The sequence below is a fragment of the Coenobita brevimanus genome, chromosome 75 (assembly GCF_032717465.1).
Source record: "Coenobita brevimanus isolate Jiangsu-jjx chromosome 75, ASM3271746v2, whole genome shotgun sequence".
Lineage (NCBI taxonomy): Eukaryota > Metazoa > Arthropoda > Malacostraca > Decapoda > Coenobitidae > Coenobita > Coenobita brevimanus.
This window is the reverse complement of record NC_137028.1, coordinates 6,948,862-6,972,278: the sequence shown is the minus strand read 5'-3', so window position 1 is coordinate 6,972,278 and position 23,417 is coordinate 6,948,862. Positions and strand designations below refer to the sequence as shown.

The 23,417-nt window shown below is 44.4% G+C and overlaps 1 protein-coding gene across 1 annotated transcript in view; it reads left to right on the top strand.

Annotated features, from left to right (window-relative positions):
- heca (hdc homolog, cell cycle regulator) overlaps positions 1 to 23,417 on the top strand; it is a 171,394-nt gene that overhangs the window by 123,714 nt on the left and 24,263 nt on the right. Inside the window, exons 3-4 of the mRNA XM_080278833.1 lie at positions 9,779 to 9,967; positions 18,229 to 18,411. Coding sequence (XP_080134959.1) covers positions 9,779 to 9,967; positions 18,229 to 18,411 — 372 coding nt within the window. The remainder of the gene's footprint in view (positions 1 to 9,778; positions 9,968 to 18,228; positions 18,412 to 23,417) is intronic.

Here is a 23,417-nt window from a genome sequence, read left to right as displayed (position 1 = left end):
GTGCATCTAACCTGTCCAGTTCGAAAATTTCATGTAAAGTAAATATAATCGTCTGGAGATATAACGAGTAAATTACAAAAATACTGAATGTAAACGTCAAAGTACCAGCGAGACCTTTGCAAGGCATGGTTAACGAACGGAGGAATGACGTTTTGTAAAAGTCACCAAACGTAGAATGGTACGTTAAGGCATTTGACGATCTAGAGCAATTAGCAGTATTTTCTATGCTCGGCGGTTTAGTTTAACGCGGGAATGATGATGGTGCTTCAAAGTCGCTTTGTGGATTAGGTAGGTCTTACGGAAATCAAGGCAGAGGGAGGATTAATTGGCTGTTAAGGGTTGCTGTTTGAACTTTATTGCCTTGATCTGTGGTTGACCTGGTTTCTTGCTTTTTGTACCTTTAAACTTGCTCTGGTATTGATATGTTAGTTACGCATTTGCCTTTTGTTTTAAGGCTTACTTTGTTCTTGTTAAGCTTCTGTACATTCTTCTCCTACTCATGCCTGTTTACTCCAAGGCTTCTTCTTTGCTTAACGTGGTATGCCTTCTCCTACTGTATGTGTTCATAGGGTTTCTCTTAGGCCTCACCTGTAGGGCATATCACCGCTTACTCTCGGTGTCTTGGTTTGTACTTGATGTGTTTCGTAATCTCTTGCTCGAGCAAGAAACACAGTTGCTTGCCGGAAACGTAACCTGATGCTTGTTTGAGGATGCTTGTGTATTAGATCCTGACAGTTGGACTAGTTACTGCTCCAAAATCACCGTTTGATCAGGGAAACACTCCTCAAATCGTCACCGTTCCTTCTGAAATCACTGTTTTCTCTGAGAAATGCTGTTGTAATAGTCATTTCTCCCCCTCTGAAATCACTAATCTGTAAAATTCACCAGACTAATTTTGCCTGATCTTTGTTTCACTGTGAATCTGTTTAGCCTCTTGCATCTCGTACTTCATGCTTGTCATCTTGTTCGAACCCCCTTGTGCTTTTGCTAAATCGAGAATTATATCATGGGTAACGTAGCTTTAACTTCTTGTTTGATAATGTGCTCAGCAAACGTGTCATAAATATCTAAAGGCACTTGTGTGTGGCTTAGTCTTGCAGCATTTTCTACGCTCGGCATCATGTTCTTTACTAGCACTCTGTTTAGCTGTCCTCCGTAATTAATTTTTAGCTTGTGTGAAATTAGTGCTTCATCTCTGCAATTTATTTTTGTTTGTCCTATGTAATGGCACGGATGGAGCTGTTGCCTGTTGTTCATGGAGTGTGTTGATGCTCATATTGGTTTGTTCTTGCAACAGTGACGCAGAGAGAAGTAATCATGTTACCAGTTGGTTTATGGTTTGCCATTTCCTGCTTTCCTGCTTCATGTCACTCACGATACTGACTTTTTTTTTTTCTATACTCCTGGTCTTACTAGCACCCATATAGCTGGAGTAGTGTTGTCTATCTTGCATTAGTGTTCACAGTTATCCGTGATATGTTTGTGTGTGTGTTTACAAATCTCGCATGCATTCCCTTCGATCTTGCTGAGTAACACCACCATTGCTATGCTTATGTTGCCCAGTAGTGGTGTTGTGTGTGGCCTGTTCTGTCTCTTGTTTTCATTGGCACATATTTACCTATAGTGTTCCTTAGTATTGTATGGGTAGCTGTGTCTCATTACCTTCATCTGTTTAGCATTAAGTGTAGGACTGCGTCGTGAGTGGTTCGCTATCTGTTATTTTTCCTCTTATTTACGGTTCTTGGCTCTACTTTATCACCCTACTCCTCCCTCTTATTAACCCCTTCGTGCTTCTTCCTAAGCTTATATCCGTCTTACCACTCATTTCTTATCAACCCTTAAAGCCCCGCCTCTCACTCTGCCTTAGGTCACCGTAACACGCTCCAAGGGTCCTCCCGTAGAGTAAATTTAACTCGGTGTGTGTGGTGATCGCGAGGAAGCTGCGAAGAGGATGCTGTGCTGACCCTTTCAGTCCGAGAACCGAATCCTGAGTTGAGCAAAAATCGTCTCTCGGTAGCAGGCTTAAAAGAAGACCGTCATCGTATTGAAGTGTCTAATGGAGAAAATCTGAGGTCTCTCTAAGGTGAAGTAGCATCGTTTGGAGATAGTCACGAGTGAAGATGGAAAGGACGACGTCGTATTGAAAGGGTTAACATTTGCTTTGCTTGGCTAGACATCCTTTAGGCGGTATGTATTAATTTCCTGCTTGTGGTGTGAAGTTCAAGTCTCTCTTGGTTTGCTCCGGCCACACCTTTATAATTTGCCAGTCAGGATTGATTATATTGACACGAGACCGTGAAGTGGTATGTTTAGCACTTTACGGTATACCGTAATTTGTTGTTTAAATATTGAGATTTTTAGGGACGAGCGCTCTCTGATATTCACGTATAATATTCCTTCGGGATTTTGGTGTGATAATCCTACTTTATATTGCTCTTTATTGCCTAATATTTCATCGTGATATTCTTACTTGATACTCCTACTGTATATTTCTACGCGATATTTTCATCTTCGCAGTATATCTTCTTGGATGTCTAGTTAAGGAGGACCCGCCGCCCCCGCTACGGGCCTGACGCGATGGCGAAAGCAGAAGGTGTGTCCTCAGGGAGGGGGGTTGTCGAGGACACCTAGAGGACCAAAATATTGGCCAGGGTTGCCATGACAACCCTGTGTTCCACTGGAGGTGCATCCCGCTTTCTCGGGCCGCGCTCGCTGTGTTACATCACTTATCGTCGGTGTCACGAGCTTAAAGTTGGTCAAGTCCGTCGAATGATAACCATTGTATTGTTTTCTTAAGAGCCACTGTATTGTATATTCAAAAATTTCATGCCTCCGTTCGTTACGTGCCTAAGCGTCTTGGTATAGCCTGTTGCATCACTTCAGATGGTACCATCAACTTAATACATAAAGTCTGTCGAACAACAATCGATCCGTTGAATTCCCAAAAACGTTATGCCACAGTTTGCTATTTGTTTATGGTGTCTGGAGTTCATGATTTCTCTAGTCCATTGAATAAACACCAATTTTTCTTGTATTCTTTAAAACATCGTATATAATTTGCTTGTGGTATCTGAATTTCCTTGTTTGTCAGGTCAGTCGAATAAGCACCAAATTACTTTTTTTATTTTTATTTTTTTTAATTATTATTTTTTTTTAAGCATCGTGGCTCCTTTCGTTGCCTGCAGAAGGGCCTTGGTTTAGCATATGAACTCCTGCATCTGAGTACCGTTGTAAGATCCTTGTGGTCCCGCACTCTTATGCTTCAGGCTGTCTGCTCGAGGTCATAACTTGCCAGTCCACTCCACGCCACACCACTGCTCACCTTCACACCAGGACCCATACTACACCACACCAGTCTAGCTCACCTCCACACCAGACCACACCACACTACACCACTCCATTCTGGTCCACTTTGACACCAGCCCAAAACCACATCATTCCACTGTAGTTCACCTCCACACCACACCATACCACACTACACCGCTCCACAGCATAGCATAGCACAACACCCCGCAACACACTACACCACTACACCAGCTCAGCCCCGCAGTACACCACACTACTCCAAAGCATCCCACACCTCACCACACCACACCACACCACACCACTTCTCGAGGTCTGGTTGCCCTCTATCACTTACACCCTCCTGTCTGTCGGGCCTGTGTTTGCTCAAGCCAGTGTTTCAACCTCTCTTGGGTAACGTATCAGATTTCAATGACGATTAGGAATTGCTAAATGGATCTTAACTGTAGCCCTTTTCGACTTTTTTTTTTTTTAATCTGTTCTTTGATGTTGCCTTTAACACTCTGACAAATAGTGACGACTGATGTGGAATTATTTTTATTAACCATTAGCTATAGTAAGTTGGGTATGCCCGCACCAGAACCTTCTCATGGCGTCTCTTGGGTACTAATGTCGAACCGTCCATACTGAACCATATCCGACGATCGCCCCGTGTCTCCACCCCATCAGCTGCCACCACAATTTTGCTGGCGAATCCGCAGACCTAGCTAGCTCTACTAACTCACTCCTCCACGCCTCGCTGGCTCTGCATCCACTTCCACATCGGAGTCGTATTCTCGTGGTCTTAGGAGGCTCTCTAATGTGTCTTCTTTAGCGATTTTATTCCTTGCATATAGCACTTTAACCCCTTTAGCCCGAGGACGTCTTTTAATCATTTTTATTCTCGCTACACTTGATGATTTTCTCAAGATTTGGGTACGGGTTTCCTGAAGTATGATAAAATTGTCTGAAGGTAGGAAGAAAAAAAAGCGAAGTAGACATCATCGTGATGAAGGGGTTATTATGCCTATTATTCTCTTGTAAATTGCCAGTCTGATAACGACACAGATGGCATAGGTAAAGTGCAAGGGAGTATTTTGTCATGCTATGTGTGGAAGTAAGCTCGCTAGGAAGAATTAATAAGAGAGCCACGTTAGCTGCCGAAAATACGACTCTGATTGCTTGCTGCTCTTCCTCTAGTCCCTGCAGTGCAATCACGTATATTTCCTTCTTGCTGGCAGAGGACGAATTTACTGGGTTTGGCCTGTTTGCAGTGAGGGAGCTGAAGACTTAGCAAACCCCTCCAGTTCGCACAGTCTCGAGGTCCAGGCTGAGTAAAATCGTCTGTCTTGGCAGGAAAGAAGTTTATGTCATTGTTCTGAAAGGGTTATATCTGTGGGAATGTGTGACTCCTCTACACTGTCTTGGTATGAGTCTTGTTTTTCATTCACTATTATTTTTACTTGTTGTGGTGATGTTATAATTGATAATGATTATGATGATGTTTGTTTATTATCATTTTTTTGTTCGTTTTTTTAATCTTGATTCTGTGGATTCGCCCAACCCACCGCTTGGGTTTGTTGCCGCGGGACTACGTGTGTGTTGCTGCTGAATGTTGGCAATTGATGATGCTGATAATGATGATGATGGTGATGATAATGAGCTGGTTGATGATGAAAGTAATAAGTACTGACCTCGACTACGCCCTCCAGCACAGCAGACCTTTTTTTTTTTTAATTGTTATCTGCACCTACTTTATTTTTTGGTATTTTCTCTTTTCATCTTCCTCCTCTCATGCGCTGCTTCTGGCTCCCATTTGCCTGACGCTTCTGCCTGAGAGGGACATGAATTAGTCAGGTTTAGCTTCTGTGTGTGTACCTGTGCTTTCTGACCTAACCTTTGTCTCACACTGTAATCGTTTCATTTTCCTAGTCGAACTCTCGCGTAGGAGGTTAAAGCTATTTGTGGAAGTGGATCTTGGTGGTGGAAGGACATGGGGGGATTGATTTATAAGTATAGTGACGTAGCTAAAAAAAAATTATCCTTTAGCTATTTGTCCTTGTAAAGTAATTATCCTTCTGCAGATTTAGAGCTTATGAAAAATTACAGTAAATCTTCGGATGTTTACTGTTTTATCCTCCATATTTTTTTAATCACAACGCATATAGTCATTATTAGTGTAGAAATCTTGAAAAGTAATATATAAGACATTGACAGTATTCATTTTTTTCAAAGTTAAAATGCTAGTCAAAACGCGACTGACTTAATTATAAGAGTATTAATCTTGAAAAATAACATTCAGAATTTTAACATTTTTTTTTATTACTTAGGAGCATTGAAAAGTTAATATTCCTTTGAAGTTCTTAAATATCCACTGTTATATAACTTAGATACATAAATTGTCTGCTTGTAGATCATGAAAAAAATACAGATCTAGAAAGTACTTTAAATACTATTTAGTCGATATTATAGGTCATGAAAAAAATACAGATCTAGAAAGTACTTTAAATACTATTTAGTCGATATTACACCTTTAATTAAAACACGGCTGTAGTCATTATCAGAGTAATGACCATGGGAAATAACACAGACGCATGAAATGTTTGATAATGGTTTTGGGAAAGGCGTTGGACGATCAATTTAAGCTATGAGTCAGTATAGCAAGAACACAAATATATTGATAATAAAATGATTGGTGTGCAATATTTTTTTCATGTCCTCTGGTTTAGCTCATACTGTATTTTAGAAAGTGTGTAGTTATAATCTTCAGGGGTGAAGTAGTGGTAACTGTCGAGATAACATAATAATAAACCACTTCAAGGAGAAAGCATTTAACAAAAGTATCCCTCTTCATGGAGAAAATATTAATTGACCCCTTCAAGGAGAAAATATTTATAAAAAGGCATCCACCTTCAGGAAAAAGAGAAAATTAACTCTCTTCAAGGAGCAAACATTTGATAAAAGTATCTTCCTTCAAGACGTGTAAGTTGAGCCGTGACTGAGGCTGACTCTCCCGGACCTTCACTGTCACCACAATCATTCGGGCAAATCCTAGTCTGCATCCTCTTCTTGCACCCCTCCTGCCCACCCTCTCACCCCCACCTCAGCCCTTACCCCCTACCCGTGCTCCTTGGCATTTCAAGTTTCCTCTCATCTTCTCCAACTTACGAAGGTTGAAGTTCAGGCCAGAGTCTTGTGCTGATTACGAAAACTTTCCCCCTCTACGGTACTGGGGCTTTTAAATGATAGGTCACTTAATTGCCTCTAAATGCTGGTTGAGATTGATTAAATTGCGCTGATTACAGATTCTCCCAAATTACTGGCCATTTAAGTATCTCAGATTATGGTTGAGATCAGTTAAACTCAGCTGATTACCGAAATGTGTCACGTCTGCATTAACTTTTTCTTTTTTATCTGATGTACATTTAAGTATCTCTAAATACTGATTCACACTGAGTAAATTAAAATGTTTCTTCTATTGTGAACAGATTAAAAAACATATAGGCATAACCAGATCCCCAGGAGCTTGGGTTTCCCTCCCTCCCCCCCACTCCTCTTGTTGCCTGTGGTGGTGGGTGTGGCCTCATGACCCTGACCTTCACGGAGTCACTTGGCCACACCCATCATCCTCAGGTGAACAAAAAGGGCGTGGTGATCCCGCTCTGGTGTGGTGATCCTCCTCAAGCGTGGTGATCCTGCTCTAGCGTGGTGATCCTGCGCCCAACATTGTGATCCTTGTCTATCCACTCCTCTTTCTTCTGGGATTTGCCCCGCCCCCGTTGGGCATGCGCGATGTTAGATGTACGATAACAAGCACTTTCCCTCAGAAAGTCGGCTTGCAACGACAGCGACGATACCAACACTGAGGCCTTGGTGCTGGACACTGCTATTCCTTTCCTTTACTTTCCTCTTATCCTTTCCCCTCCCAGCCTTCCCTCATCCTTCCCCCTCCCACCTACCCATCAATCATCCTCACCTATCCTTACCCTTTTTTAGATATAGGATGACCACCTGTCCTTTCATCCTCTTACCTTTATTACTATTATATTTATATTCATATTTTACTTATGGTAGGGACACAAATTTGTGGAAACAGCACTGGTCCGGGAAGCTACCATACTCATCACGAATCACGTTCCTTACAAAAAGGTATTAAATATGAAAGCCTAAGTTAGTGTACCAAAGTGCCCTGATGTAATGAATTGTTTTACCTCTTTGTAAATTTGCGTCCATGTTGATTAATGTCCAGATTTTGTAACTGGAATAGTGCACCCTGCCTGACACCCAGCACCCATCCCTGCCACCGTAATACATGAGGCGAATCTCTCTCATAACTTAGATTCCTTCAGGTTCACTTCCATACCGTCCTTGTCCTCTCACATGTGCCCCAATTTTTCTAACCTCTCCAACCGAGAGTGACATCTTGTCCTCTTGTTACTCAGAAGCTTAGGGTGGTATTCACGTTGACTTTGGAGGTTTAGTAACGCCTCTCTCTCAACGATTTATTGTACATATTGCATCGTAAGATACCCTCTTGTGTGTTATCGATTCAGACTTAACAGGAAAATAACACTCAAGACATGATTGAGATGCAGTGTAAAAAATAAATCGCCAAGGAAAAAGTGCTACGAAACCTTCTGTGCCATCGAGAATACGGCTTTTTAGAACTAGATTGAGCTTTCCTTGCTTAACCCCGGAGAGATTCGCCCTTTCCCCCCGTGTGGGTATACCGCGTGACAGCACTTGGTGGCAGCAGCAGCATCAGCAGCATCAGCATCAGCATCACCAGGGAACAACTACTCCAGCACCCTCACTCCCTCACCCTTGCATAATATAGTCTAGTCAGCTCTCAGGTAGATGGCGTTGGGATGCGACAGGTAACACATCCTAACACGCCCTCCTAGGTGCCATCGTCCTCTCCACTCACCCTTATTTTTTTCCCCCCCACTAACTCCTTCTTTGACACTTTTTAGGGTGTAGGGTAAATGACTTTTGCGGAAGCGGAATCGATGCTGGATGTGTCACGGCAGGTTGACATGCTATTAAATATTGCAGAAGTTGATGTATGAAAATGACGATGATGATAATGATAAACGGTGTCAGCATTTTGAGTAATTAGAAAATAAGATAAATATTAAAGGTGGGCATAGTAGGATGATAAATTTCAGTACATGTGGTAACAAATAAAATAGCTTCTAGATACTAATGAGGAATAGAACTTTAAATATCGGTAATTGCCAGTAAAGGCGTTAGTTCTTGCAGTGAGGAAGATAACATCATGTAATAATGTAATCTGTCAGTGTTCCCATATCTCGTCCCCATTACCACAATATTCCTGCGAATCTGATATCCTTTCCTCCGAATCCCTTTAAGCCCTTATCAGAACCCGTTATCTTCATCCTCTCTTTGTTGTGTCGCATCCCTGGCAGAGAACTGCGTCGGCTAATGCTGCCGTGAAACAATACCCATTTGGCTTCTTCGAAAAAGCCCGCGGAACGTTTCAACCAATTACAACCTGGCTATTGATAAGGTTGCCCTTTACTTGCTAGAAAGTTTCGCGGATCCGACCAGTCCCGAGGAGCCACATAGGGGGATCTCACGGTAAGCGGAGGCCAATCAGTTCCTGCCTGGCGGTGTCATGGCACAACACCCGCCGCTCAGATTCGCACGCCCCCGCTCGGGCCTCGCGGTGTCAATAACGCCTCTACAGCAGCAACGAGATAGAAGAGGGACCCCATAGGGCATCGGGGCATAATGTGTAGAGTTATGTTTTTTATGTACTTTTCCTTAACCCCTGCTTTCTCTCCCTCCTGTCTCCCTCTTCTCCTGCCCTTCCACCCCGTCTATCAGTAAGGGACCAGGAACTACGTGTCTTGTGGAAGTGGAATCGGGTGTGGGCTGGCACTTGCAGATTAATGGTGGTCTGCCTGAAAATTTGTACTTTCTTAATTTTGGCCACCTGAATTGTACCATTAAAATATTTTAGTTTTTAATGTCAATTCTGTCTCAAGAGGCAGGACACACAGTGGAAATGTCACCAAATATGAAAACGAAAACAGTAATCTCACAACCTCGCATGTAATGAATTTGCTTAGGTTTAACCATAATTTATTACCTCAGCACAACACATGCTGCAAGTATACTCACTAAATGTCTTTATCCTGTAATAATTTTTTTTACAGCAGTCACCGTGCCTTCTAAATGAGCACGACAAAATTATCGCAACACACAGCCAAATAAAAGAGTGTTTTAGGCAAATTGAAAATACTGATCTGTATTTGCTTACTAAAGAGTTAGCTATGTTGGTGAAATAAAAACAAAGTATATTGGCAAAGTAAAATTTAGACCTATTTACAGATTTTACAATAGAAACAAGTAAATATATCCACCAATGATGCCATGAAAAAGAAAAATACTGTTGGCAGAATAAAACCTGTCTGCCACTGTGGACCCATGACTCTCGTTTGCTCCTTGTGGTGTCTCTTCTCCCCAACAGATGGAGGATGACGGGCTACACGGCAACGACGACACCCGCTGCTTCATCCTGTCCACCCTGGCGGCACAGCGCACCAGCAGGACGGCGTGCGTGCTCTGTCACCAGCCTCTCCTTGTGTTCGATCGCTACCCGCTGCTCGACGGCACCTTCTTCCTCACGCCCATCCAGCACGCAAAGTCCGCCATCCCTGTGAGTATATTGCCTTCACTTTTTAAGCTGTTCTTGTGGGACTACGAGGATCTCAGTAAGCTCATTGCGATATTGTATTTATTATGCTCTTTCGTTTGGAAAACAAGTTTTTTTTCCTTCTTCGGGAAGGGGCTAAAATCATCTGACAAATAGAATTTAACCGTCTGCTGTTAGCCAGAATAGAAGATAAAGTAGCCAACGTCCCTGGGCGAAAGGGATTAATGAAAATTATTTCTAATCTCTACTTCCTAATTGGAACTAAAAAAGAGTTTGATGCCAGCCAGAATAAAGCACAAAGTATACATACACTCTCGGGCTGAAGGTCTTACAGATGGGAAGGAACGTAAGCTGTGAAAAGGCTGAGAAAGAAAAAAAAATCCTCCGTCAATACAAGCAGTACTGATAAGACTTCATCTTAGTAAAGGTGTTTACGTTTCATCCTTACCGTTTTGTTTCGTATATCACACCTCATTATTCTCTTGCGGTATAAATAGCTGCATAAGTTCGAGCTGCATGAAGTTTGTGTAATATAACGCATTAGAATATGAACGCGCCGTGTACGGAAATATTCCTAAGGAGGCGGTGCTGGTGAGCCATCTAAACCTACGAGACCACCATCCTTAAAGACAGATGACTAGTGAATAAGGAAGAAAGTCAAGTAAGGGAATATATTAATTAGATTCCCCCCCCCTCTCTCTCTCTCTCTCTCTGTCATAGGTGTAAAAAGCGGAGAGCGAAAGAAAAAAAATTATGAGGCAGAATAGAATATATTAATTAGGTTACCTCCTCAGTGCCGCAGACTAAATATAGCCTATAGTCTCTCTCTCTCTCTCTCTGGTGGGTAGGTAAGGTGAGTGGCTTCCCTAGTAGTCTTTGATCTTGCCCGACCTCAAGACGCCCATATAATGGCTAAGTCAACACCAACCTCAGATCCCCCCCCCCATTGACCCCATTCTCTCTCCTCTCTCCCTCTCCTCTTCATCTCTCCCCTCTCTCCCCCCCTCTCTCTCTCTGTCTTTCATCCTTACTTTTTCTTGTCCTCCTCTGCTTTTCCTCCCTGTCTTCCCCTTCCACCTACTCTCCCTCCTCATCCCCCTCCTCTCCTCTTCTCCTTCCTCGTTCTCTGACACACATTCTTTCCCCCCCTCTACCTCTTCCCGTCTTTTACCCCTCCGTCCCTCCTCTCCCTCTCTTTCTCCCTCCTATCCCTGCCTTCATTATCTTTGACAGGTAGTAGTAGTTAACATTGCCATAATCGTGTCTGTAAGAAGCAGCCTCGAAATGATTATAAAGTTTGAAGGTGTTTGCTTTCGTTCATAATCCATTGTATTGCCTTAAGTGTATGAGTATGCTTTGGAGAGGAAGGGATGAAGAGACATAGAGAATAATATGTCATACGAAGCAAGTGGTATTATTTTTCGAGTATATCAGCATGGTTATTATTGTTATTTAAAATGTTATTGTGTTTCTTCCTTAGATAATGTTGTAGCGTTTCTAGGAATGGTAGCTGCAAACTTTAATAAATGTCCAGTTATGTTAATACAGTAATACCAGCAGTTAAGTATACAAGCAATACCAGTACCTAAGTATACAGTCAGGTGTCTCTCTCTCTCTCTCTCTCTCTCTCTCTCTCTCTCAGTAGTTGGATATGGCGAAGGGCGGGGGAAAAAATTGTGAGGTAGAACAGGATATATAGATTAGGTTACCTCCTCGGTTCAGTAGACTAAATATAACCTTCCTACCGTCTCCCTGTCTCTCTCTCTCTCTCTCTCTCTCTCTCTCTCTCTCTCAACTAATACCCTGAAGCATCCCAGCACTCTCATCCCAGGTTTCAGTCACCATTATCCCGCCTCCTATCCCGGCATCCCAGGGGGCCCACCAGTTCTAAACACGGGGAAGTATTGCTCTTTCCTTGGAATGTCTGGCGATAAATTGCCGAACCCTCTCGAGAAATTCCAGCCAGTCGGGGATATTTTAAAGAGATACATTTAGATCTGGGGAGCCTCAGTGAAAGTTTTCCAGCTGGCAGACTGATTATGAGAGATGGTGCCTGCTGCGTGAGTTGAGAGAGAGAGAGAGAGAAGGAGGGAGGAGGGGGGAGGGAGGAGATGAGGTGGAACAGAAAAAGAGGAAGGGATTTGACTGAAAAATGGGACGGAGTGGTTGGAGAGAGTGTCCGGGTGTCGTGAGGAAGAGGTGTAGTTAAGTGGGTTCTATTCTGAGAAAGAGAAAGAGAGAGAGAGAGAGAGAGAGTCTGGAATAAGTTGGTTCTCCTCTGCTTTCATGACTTCCTTCACCATATTTCTTAAACCTTTCAGTACGATAATTCTCTCTCTCTCTCTCTCTCTCTCTCTCTCTGTCTCGAGGATGTGTATAATTCTTCTCCAGCATCTGCGAGTTTCTATGGCGGCAGGATGGGATTAAAATTTCCTTGCCTATTCATACCAGCAGCTTTTCCTCTTGTGTGAGTCCCCCCTCTTGCCCTCCTTCCTCTTCCTTTCCTCTTCGTGTCCTCCATCTTTCTTTTTTTTCTCCTCCCTTTTCTTCTCAGATTTCCAGAGTCAGTTTAATGAATATCAGTCCTCTTCCTTTTTTTCCTCCTCTTCTTCCCCTTCTTGTTGATATTTTTTTCGTTGGTCCCCGATTCCTCTTGTGTCATCCTTCATCTTCTTCTTCTTCCTCTCTTCCTCCTTCCTTCTACTCCCTCTCTTCTCTCCTCCCCTCTCTCATTTTTCTTCAGGATTTTCGCAACCGTCCATTTCCCGTCCTCCTAAATATTCCACTTCTCTCCTTTCTGTAAAGAGATTTAACTCTCTCACTCTCTCTCTCTCTCTCTCTCTCTCTCTCTCTCACTTCTTCGGACACACTGATTAATTTTGTTTTTTCTTGGGCATGAAGGGGTTAGCAGCAGCCTCCATTATCTCAGCCCAGTTCTGTGTCTTATCCCCAAAATTCATTCTTGCAACCCCCAGACGGGTATATTCAGTTTAAGGAAGGATTTTTTTTTTTTAATTGCGAAGGAGATTTGTTTTATGGTCATCCCTTGCACTTTTTCCCTACTTAGTATTGGTATCGTTTTTATTTTTTGTTTCTTATTCGTTTTCTCTGCTCCCATTCTTCCATTTCCGCCTTCCACTTTTTAATTTTCTCTTTCCATCCCTTTTCTCCCATCCCTCCCTTTTTCTCTCTCTGATTATATGATGCAGGCCCTTTTTCTCTCTCATTCCTTTTCTCTCCTTCCTCTCTTCCCCTCTTTACGATCACTCCCTCTCTTTCCCTCTTTACGATCGCTCCCTCTCTTCCCCTTTTTACAATCGCTCCCTCTCTTCCGCTCTTTCGCTACTTAATTATATGGTCCAATTTCTCTTTTCTCTCTCTCACTCATTCTTTTTCTGTGCCCCCCTTCTTCCATTTCTGGCCCAGTGTTTAGTGTCCATTTGGCCCAGGCGCACCCTCTGACTAACCCAGTGAGAGAGAGAGAGAGAGAAAGAGAGAGAGAGAGAGAGAGAGAGAGAGAGAGAGAGAGAGAGAAATGAACTGCAGGTAGTGATATAGGAAGAAACCCAGTGGAAGGAGAGAGGGAAGGAAAGGAAGAGAGAGGGAGAGGGGAGGAGGGAGGGAGGGGGGGAAAGAGGAAGGAAAGGGAGGGAGGGAGGAAGGAGAGGAAGAGGTAGAGAGGGAAGAGAATGGAGAGAAGGAGGGATCTAACTCTCAGGGGGCCCCGCCGTTGTTGTCTCATATGGGAGGGGCGAGTTGCATTTGAGGTATCTAATTTAGTTCCCCCCTTTACCCTCCCTCCTGCTACCCATTTTCTTCCCTTTCCCATTCTCTTTCCGTCTGTCATTGTCTGCCTTCCAGTTCAATTTGCCATTCCCTTTCTCTGCATCTTTCCTTGCTCCTTCTCTCCCCACTGTTTTGTTTTTCTTTCACTCGCATTTTCTTTTTATACTGTTTCTCATCCCTTCTTGTGTTTGCCCTTCCATTCCGTCTCCCTTCCCTCTTTCCCATCCCTATTATTCCATTTTCTACCCATTTTCTTCCCTTCTCTTTCCCTTCGCTTCCCATTCCCTTTTCCGTCACTCAAACTTCTTTCCATCTCATCTCCCAGGCTTTCATTAAATTTCTCTTCCTTTTTTAAGTTTATGGGACAACTTCATGTCCTTACCCTCTTCTTTTCGCCACATATTTTTCCCATGCACACCCGTGATTAAACGTATGATACGCTGTTCTCTGTAATACCAGACGATTTTATACAGCAGAGAAAATCCCAGCACGACTAAAGGGTTAAGCAATCCCTACCCCATTCATAGTGGTAATTGAACATGTGTGATTTATTCCTGTTACTGCCAGACGATTTTATTCAGTTTATACCGTTTTGATGTGGCTGGAGGGATTATTCTCGCAGATCCCAGGCCATTTTACCTCTTTCTCCCATTCTGATCCCTCTTTCCTCTCTCCTATCTCTTTCCTCTTTCCCATCTCCATCATCCCTTCGATCCTTTCTGACCTCCTCTCCTTCCCCAAATCTCATCCTCACCATTTCCCCTTTTCTTTCTCCTCTCTCTCTCTCTCTCTCTCTCTCTCTCTCTCTCTCTCTCTCTCTCTTGCCCTCCTTTCCCTCCGTTAATCCCTTCATGTCCCTCCCATCATCTCACGTTCTCCTCATTTTCTTTACACTTCCTCATTACTCTCCTGCCCCAATCTTCCTCTCCATTTTCACCTCTGTCATGTCCATCGTTGCCTCTCTTTCCTTCCCTCCTTCCTCCTGTTCTACCTCTCTCAGTCCCTGTTTCTCACCTTTCTCTTCCTCCTCACTCCACTTCATTCGCTTCCCCTCCCCTCAATCTTTTCATCTCGCCTCCTTCCTTCTCCACGTTTCCTCCCTTCCCGTCCTCTCCTCTCCTCTCATCTCCTTCCAGCCCACTCCTCTCCTCTTTCCGAAACTCCCTCCTTCCCCTCAATCCACATTCCCCTTCCTAACTTTGGCTGACGAGTGTCGAATCCTGGGCAGGCCTGTTTTTCCCCTCGCCTTTTTGTCCATGCATTTTGTATACGTCTGGCTCCCCTCATTTTCACCCTGTTTACAAAATTTTTTCCCCTCAGTGTCCGTCCTCCCCTTCCCCATCACAGGACTGACGTGGGACGGAATTATTTTGATTTATTTTCTGACTTTATTCTGGAAAAGTAAAGTAGATTGTGAAGCCAGTCCTGAGGTTAATAAAGACGTTTGGGGGTGACTAAAAATAATATAGTTTACGAGTTCTTTCATACGTAGCTATTTCACTACTAGTTTGAGCAAAATCGTCTGGTGGTAACTACAGTGTACCATAAAAGGTTCGTCGGTAAAGGCTCTTGTTATCATGACCTAGATTTTTCTCGTCCTGAAAGGGTTACTGGAGCCTCTCTGACATGTCTAGTGCGAGGAGGTGAATAAAATAGTCGAGAGAGAGAGAGAGAGATTCTTGCAACATTACCTCTCTCACATTTCTCTTTTGTCATCTTTATCACCTCTCATTACAGTCACTTTTTCTTTGCCTTTTTCCCACCTTTTTCCCTTTCACATCCGTGCCTGGCGACCTCCCTCCTCTCATTACCCACCCCTCGTTGGGATCGTAAAGTCTGTATGATCTTTGTAGACCGTGACCCACTTCCCTCATGGCCCTCCCTTTGTTGGAATTGTAAGGTCTGAGTGCTCTGTGTAACACGTGCTGTCGTCCCCTCGTGCTCCGCCACCCCACCTCGCCGACCTACACATGACCTGCCGACATTTAAGCACGGGGTTACATACGTCGGTGAGGTCGTAATGTCTGTGTGGTCTGTGTAACTCGTGCCTCTCCCCCTCATGACCTTCTCTTGTTGACCCCTCTCCTTTCGTCCCCTCATCTCCTTAGCCTTCTCTTTATCTCCTTAGCCCTCTCCTCATCTCCTCAGCCCTCTCCTCATCTCCTTAGTCCTCTCCTCATCTCCTTAACCCTTTCCTCATCTCCTTAGCTTTCCTCACTGGGATCGTAAGGTCTGCGTGATCGTGTAACTCATAGTTCTCTCCCCCTGATTGTATTAGTCTCCTTTTGCCATTTTCCCTCAGGATTTCCCCCCTCGCTGGCATTATAAGGTCTGTGTCGTCTGTGTAACTCCTGACCCTTTCATGGTCCTCATCCCACCCTTGCCAACCCAAATAATGCCTCCCGATCTCTCCATATCTCCTCGTTTTATGATTCTCGTCCCTCATGACCCCTCCCTGCACTTAAAATGTAATGTCTGTGTGACCTTTGTATGCATGTAACCTGTAGCCTTCCCCTCCCCCTGTTCACCTCACCAATTCCTCCCATCCCCCTCTTACGTGTCCTCCCATCTCACACCCTTAGATTCCTCCCCTCCCCCTCTCCATGTTACCCCTCCCCTCCTCTCCCCTCTCCATGTTACCCCTCCCCTCCCCTCCCCTCTCCATGTTACCCCTCCCCTCCCCTCCCCTCTCCATGTTACCCCTCCCCTCCCCTCCCCTCTCCATGTTACCCCTCTCCTCCCCTCCCCTCTCCATGTTACCCCTCGCCTCTCTCCTGATTCCCCCACTCCCCCACCCCATGTTTCCTCCCCTCCTTCCTCCCCCTCGTCTGCCCACACATGGCCCCCTGACCTTTAAACACGGGCCTCACACTTCGCTCGCTCCCTGGCTGTCAGTTCGCCTCTCCTGCCTTCATTCTTTATCCATTCTCTCTCTGCCTCTCCTCTTCTCCTCTCCATCGCTCTTGTATTGCTTTTTATTCCCTCTGCTTCTGTTTCTCACCTCCCCTCTTATCAAACTTACTCTCTGTTTCTCTTTAACCCTTCCTAACCTCTCTCTTCTTCCTTTCTGTCTCTCTCCTCACTTCTTTCTCTCCCTCCTTTCTCTTCTCTTCCATATTCTCTCTGCTGCTTTCTCCTCCGCCCTTATCTTAACATATTCTCCCTGCCTTTCCCCTCCTCTTCCCTCTCCCCATCACCTCTCTTATCTCTTATCACAAAATTTCTCGGACTTACGACGTAGTTCTACTTGGAGGTGTATTTCGGTGCGTCAATTATCATATTTGTGTTACTCAAGGAGAAAATTTGTGTTTGTGATATTAGTGACCAGTGTTTAGGGTGATGATGGCCGTCACTTGCCACGTCTAAGACCATTCAGTCCTATGACGTATTTATTATTATTATTATTATTATTTCATCATCATCATCATCATCTGTACACGATTTTATTCAACTTATTAAGAATTTGTACTGAAGGGGGTAAAGTTGTATCTGACCCCTCCAGTTCGAAATCTTTCTCCAAACATGTATACAGTTGCCCAGAAACGGCAAGATTGAAACAAAATACGTCATCGGACTGAAGGAGTTAAAAATGATAGGCAGAGGTGTGTGCAAGCCCTTAAGATGATCGTGTGAGTATTTAGAATGAGTATTGAGATGTGTTTAGCCTGCATCCCGGATTTCTGAGCATATGCAGCAACGAAATAATCAGACATGGCCACTTTTGTTTCGTATAGGCTTCACAAATGAGCGTCAGAAAGTGGGAACATTCCTACACCCGTGCGACTTTGAGAATACTTGTAGTGAACATATATTTTTGGGGAATTACTACTATCCTGTTCATTACGAGGTGCCGAATACAATTGTCTGGCAAAAGAAGGAGTTGAAGGTGATGTGATCTTATTTTTTTATTATTATTATTTGTGTTAGAGCCTGACGTTTGCATATTCCTCTGGGGAGACGTTTCATGGTAGAGGAAACTAATGGAGATCGTTTCAAACTCCTTCACTGCGAGAGGAGATAAAAAGAACAGAATTAAGAAATAAGACGTCTTCCAGCTGCAGAGGGTAGAGTAGTGTTTAACAAGTGGTGCCTACTCAGTGAAGAAACAGTGTGATAATGAGATCATGACGAAGTATTGACCTTTTTACTTCGTAGTTAAATTGGGTTAAGTACAGTGGTATGCAGTCTTACCATTTTTTCAAACTACGCAGGCGCTTTAGCATTGATCGTCATCCATTAGGTATTGCTTACACCTTTAGCGTACTCAGCTTTATTAAGACTGGTACCATTAACCCGCCCATGGTGAGGACGACTCCGGTATTTCAACTGACGCCAGACGATTATATTCCGCAGAGAGTGAGTTACAGGAGCTTGAGAACTTTAATGTTGGGGCTATTAAAAGTAACCCACATACATTTGTTAGTTACTCTTTTGCATACACAGTTTTTATTAATACGGGTGTGTGTACTTGTCAACAGGTGCGTGTGGAGGGTCGGCAGCAGTACCTGGCGGCGGTGTGCATGGGGTGCCTGGAGGGATGGTCGGTTGGACTCCGTTGCTGCTACTGTAGTACCAAGTGGAACGGATCAGCCCTCATTCTTGGCACCATGTACTCCTTTGACATCTTCGCCGCCATGCCCTGCTGCGAGGCACGGCTAAAGGTGAGTGTTTCAGTATTACTATTTGTCGAATTTAACCTAATCTCATCAGAAATGGCCTGACCCAACCCATCCTAGGCTAACCTGACCTGGCAACCTAGCCTAACCAACCCACTAAGACCAACCCAACCCAACATGACCTAACTCAGCCCAGTCCAGCCCAACCCAGCCCAACCCAACCCAGACTAACCATGCTGTGAGACAAGACTGAAGGCGATTCCGTTGCCATCCCTTCTTCATGTGAAATTCGAGCCATGTTCTGATCAGTTTAGGAGGTTCCCCAGCACTTCTTTGTCAGCGATTTGCTCTCTATATCACACCTTTAGCGACATAGTTTAAAGTGCGACTGAGCTGGTTTCAAGGAGTTTCTAATATCTGATCGTTACCTGTTACTTATGCTTCATTATTACCGAATATTTTTTGTTCCAGCAAATAACATGTAAGAATATTTACGTTTATTACCGACTGTACCATCCCTGTTAAACTTGTAAGAAAATATTAACGTACGTGACTCATGGAGAAATAACTGATAATGAATACTTACCGGAGAGAGAAAGAGAGAGAGAGAGAGGCGGATATTGTTACTCTGCCATTCTTTGTTGGGTGATGACGTTAAAAAATCTTATTAATGGAGATTATAAGCCTTGTTTAGTTTTATCAGGAGAGAGAGAGAGTGTGTGGTGTGTGAAAAGCATTGATTCTTAGTCTTATCTGGAGATAGTATGGCGTGTGAAAGACATATTGTTACTCAGCGTTCACATAGGCATTGTTTCCTTATATCTGGAGACAGTAGGACCGTGTGTAAAAGGCAAGTATTGTTAACTACTCTGAACAACTGTCCCCGCTGTTGTACTATCGCCGAGGCACGTACAAAGGCTCTGTTGTACTCACTGCATCATGTACAGCACTCGCCTTGTTTCTTCTAACGTACACTGGGTCACCTTGTTCTCCCCCAGGCTCTTGACACCTGACTTTACGTGTCGGTTTTGTTATCAGGCGCAGCGGTACTTTTGATAGCTAGTCGGTGTCTTTGGAGGTGGTGTGGGAGGTGGGGGATGTTGAGGTGGTGTGGGGGGTGGGGGATGTGTGTGTGTGTGTGTGTGTGTGTGTGTGTGTGTGTGTGTGTGTGCTAGATGTGTGAGTAGTTTAAGAGCTGTCTCCCCTCGTCTTCCTGTTTATATAAAATACGTTCACTATCTCTTTTCCCGCCCTCCTTCATCCGTCTTATAAATATCCTCCCTTTTTTTGACATCCCCACCTCACTATTCCACCATCCATTCTCTCACCCCTCAACATATATAACCCCATACCCATCTCTTACTGTTCTATATCTGTAATCCTTAGTTCTCTTTCCCTCTTCCATCCTTCTCCTAATTATCCTCCTTCACCCCCCTTTCTTTTTTTTTTTAATCCCACTCCATCACTGTAACATCCTTTCTCTTACCTTTCTATGTATCTAATCCCATCCCTTCAGATGCCATTCTGTGTATGTAGTCCTTCCTTCTCCTACCCTCATATACTGCAATCCTTCCTCCTTTAGCCTAGCCGTATATGCAGTTCTTTCTTCTCCCACCCTAGTATATATGTAATAATTTTTTCTCTCACCCGCCTGTGCATATAATCTTCTTTCTCTCATCCTCCTATATACTGTATGTAATCCTTCCTTCTCTTCCCCTCTTCCACCCGTCTCCTAAATATCGTGTCTTTTTTGCGTTGTCTCCCCACCACTCGAGCACCAACGACCTTACACCATTGTTTCCCGGAATAAAACTCTGCAAGTAAACACAGGGCTCTAATTCAGGTCTGCTGTAAAAAAGTGAAGGGCTTAAGTGGGAGGACAAGAGAGATAGCTGAGCGCTGGGACCTCTTTGCTACCTTATACTTGCTCTCACTTGCCTTATACCTGATCTCGTTTGCTTTTTTCCAGGTCTCACTTGTCTTGCTCTCACGTACTATCTATACTGCTTTGCTCTTGTCTTCACTTACTTGTTTTTATTCTTTCCATACCTCTACCTTATTTTTTCCTCTTTATCCTGTCCTTCCTTCCCCTCTTCTTCTCCCCCTTAGGACCCCAGTCTCTACCTTTCACCAGTTGTCTTGTTACCCCTTCTTTTCTCCCTACCCTGTGTTTGTCTTCTCCCTTTTCCCTCCCCCATTCTATCATCTCTACCCTTTCTCCTTTTCTCGTTCCCCTTCCCTCCCTTCATCCATGTTGCCACTTTCATCTGTCCATCTCCCTTACTTTTCGTTCTCGCTTCTACGAATCTTTTTCATTCCTTCCCTTCTCCCCTGCTCCCTCCACTCTTCTCCTTCCATTAGCTCTTTCGTTGTTTCTTGTGTCCTCATGTACTGTTTTTCTCCTCTTTCTTTCTCTCTCCTTCCTTCTTTCTTCCACCCCGTACCCCGGTCACTTATTCACTTCTCCCTCTCGTTCTCCCCTCCCTTCTTCCCCTTCCCTTATCCCTGGTCTTTTCAGTTACACGCATACTCTTTTCCTCTTCTTTTTCCACCCCTCCCACTGTCTCTCTCCTTTTCCTTTTCCCCTTCCCCTACCCGCTCCCCTCCTTTCCCCGTCTACCCTCAGCCCTTACCCTTCCCCTGCTTACCCTTGTCTCTTCAACTACACACGTACTTATCCTGGAGAACTCAGACAATGGAACCTTTTACGGAGTGGTGGCCCGTTTGGGAGGTAGGGATGGGGGAGGGGATAATGAGAGAGAGAGAGAGAGAGAGGACAAAACTCCCCATTTTACCTTTACGTCCCTCTTTTTATGTATATTCTTCTTGCTTCCCGTCTCTATCCCACTCTCTTTTCCTCATCTTGTCCATACTTCCCTTTCCCCATTTTGTATCCACTCCATTCTGTCCCTCACCCATTTTCTCGCACCCTTTCTCTCCTTCTGTCTCATCTCTTTTGCTTTCCTACTTCTTTTGTCTTACCTCCTTTCTCTCTCATTTAATTCTTCTTGCTCCCTTCTTTTTTTCCCCTCTCTTCCACCTTCCCCATTCCACACTTCCCACCTCTCAGCGTTCGTCTTTTTCCTCGCCTCTTCATCAACTCGTCACTTCTTCCCTTCTTCCTCTCTCCCTGTCTTCCTGTTCACTCCCCTCCATCCATTCTCTCTATTCTTCTCTTTATACACTCTTTCTCTTCCCTCTGCCCTCTTTACTTCATGCCTTCGGCCTTTCTTCCTCGTCCCTTTCCATCCTTCCCCATTTTTTTTTTTACTGTTCAGTCTTCCTTTTCTTTCTCTTCCTCTCCGTTCACTCCTCTTCTTCATGTTCCTCCACTCCTCTTCTTCCACCTATGTTCTTTCACTCCTTCTCTCCTTTCCTTCTACTCCCACTTCTTCCTCGTCTATTCCTCCTCATCCATATCCTCATCCTCCTCGTCTTCATCCTCCTCCTCATCCTCATCTTCATCCTCCTTATCCTTGTCCTCATCCTCTTCTTTCCGTGACAGTCAGGTGAGGGAAGAGCCTTCTCGCCAGGGATAAGGAACACAATGCATCGTTTCCCCATCTGCTTCCTTGTAGGGTCTGTCTGTCTGTCTGTCTGTCTGTCTCTCTCTCTCTCTCTCTCTCTCTCTCTCTCTCTCTCTCTCTCTCTCTCTCTCTCTCTCGTTTACCTTTGCACCACACACTCAGCTCTCCTTTACAGCACACTACCACCAATAATACACCCATGACTAATCATTCACTCTGACAGTCTTTTCTCCCCTTCCCCCTGTCTTTTTCTCCTCTTCTTCTCTTCCCATCTCTTCTCCCATTTCCTCCTTAACTTTGACTCACCTTTCAACACACCCGCTTTGCAGACTCCTTTCCTATTCTCCCCTCTTCGCTTCTCTCCTTTTTTCTTCTCATCTATCCTCTCTTCCCTTCGCGTCTCCTTCCTTCTCTTTTCTCTCATCTCAATCTCATCTCATCACCTCCACACCTTCCCAGCTCTCCCTCCGCTCTCAACACTCCCTGATTCCACCACCATCACCACCATAATTCACTCCGGCCTGTGCATTTCGACATTGCCTCATCCACGCACTCCATTCACACACTCTCACCTGCCCATTGAGTCACGGCAGTCAATCAGAGGGGCATTCACTCTAACGCATTCTAGTATTCGATGTGGAACTCTTACTTCTACGAACCAAGTCATTTTCTTTTATTTTTGTTGAGGTGTGTTTTGAATTTTCATGTTTTTTCTTTTGATTATTTTTCTGTGTATGAGGTAACTCCCACTTTCTCTCTCTCTCTCTCTCTCTCTCTCTCTCCACACACACACACACACACAAGCTGAAACGTACATACTCATGCTCACTCACGTTCTGTCATGCACGCTCACACGCTAACCCGTTAACAAAAACTTCCGAACACACCGACACACGTACACACCAGGATAATGCATATACACGTTTGTATATGCGCACACGCAAGCCTGCACACGTACACATGCACTATTGTCATTGTATATATTTGCTATCTACACACACACACACACACACACACACACACACACACACACACACACTTTTTTGTCGCAAAGAAACTTATCCACTTCTTCCCTATCTTTCTCCGCCTCCTTTCCCTTCCTCGTCCCCATCTTTCCTTTCTCTCCTCCATTTCATTTTCATTTTCCATCTCCTTTGCCTTCCCCTCTCGTCTACCCTATCCCAGCACCATCCTTCCCTCCCTTCCCTATCCCCTTCCCCCCTCTCCACATCCACCCCATCGTTCTGTCCCACTTCTCATTCGTCTCTCTCCCTCCGTCCGCTTTTTCCATTCCATCCCCTTCTCCCCTTTTCATTTCCACTCCATCCATCTTCCCCTCTCTTTCCCTCCATCCTTTTCCCCCCTTCTTCCCCACCTCCATTTCTCTCCCCTCTCCCCCCTTCCTCTCCATCCAGACAACCCCCCCCCCCTCTATTTCCCATACTTTGACCAACCATGTCACGTTTTCTTCTCCAACATGTAAACAAGAACACAGTTTGTCTCGCTCACTGCCTCCATCACACG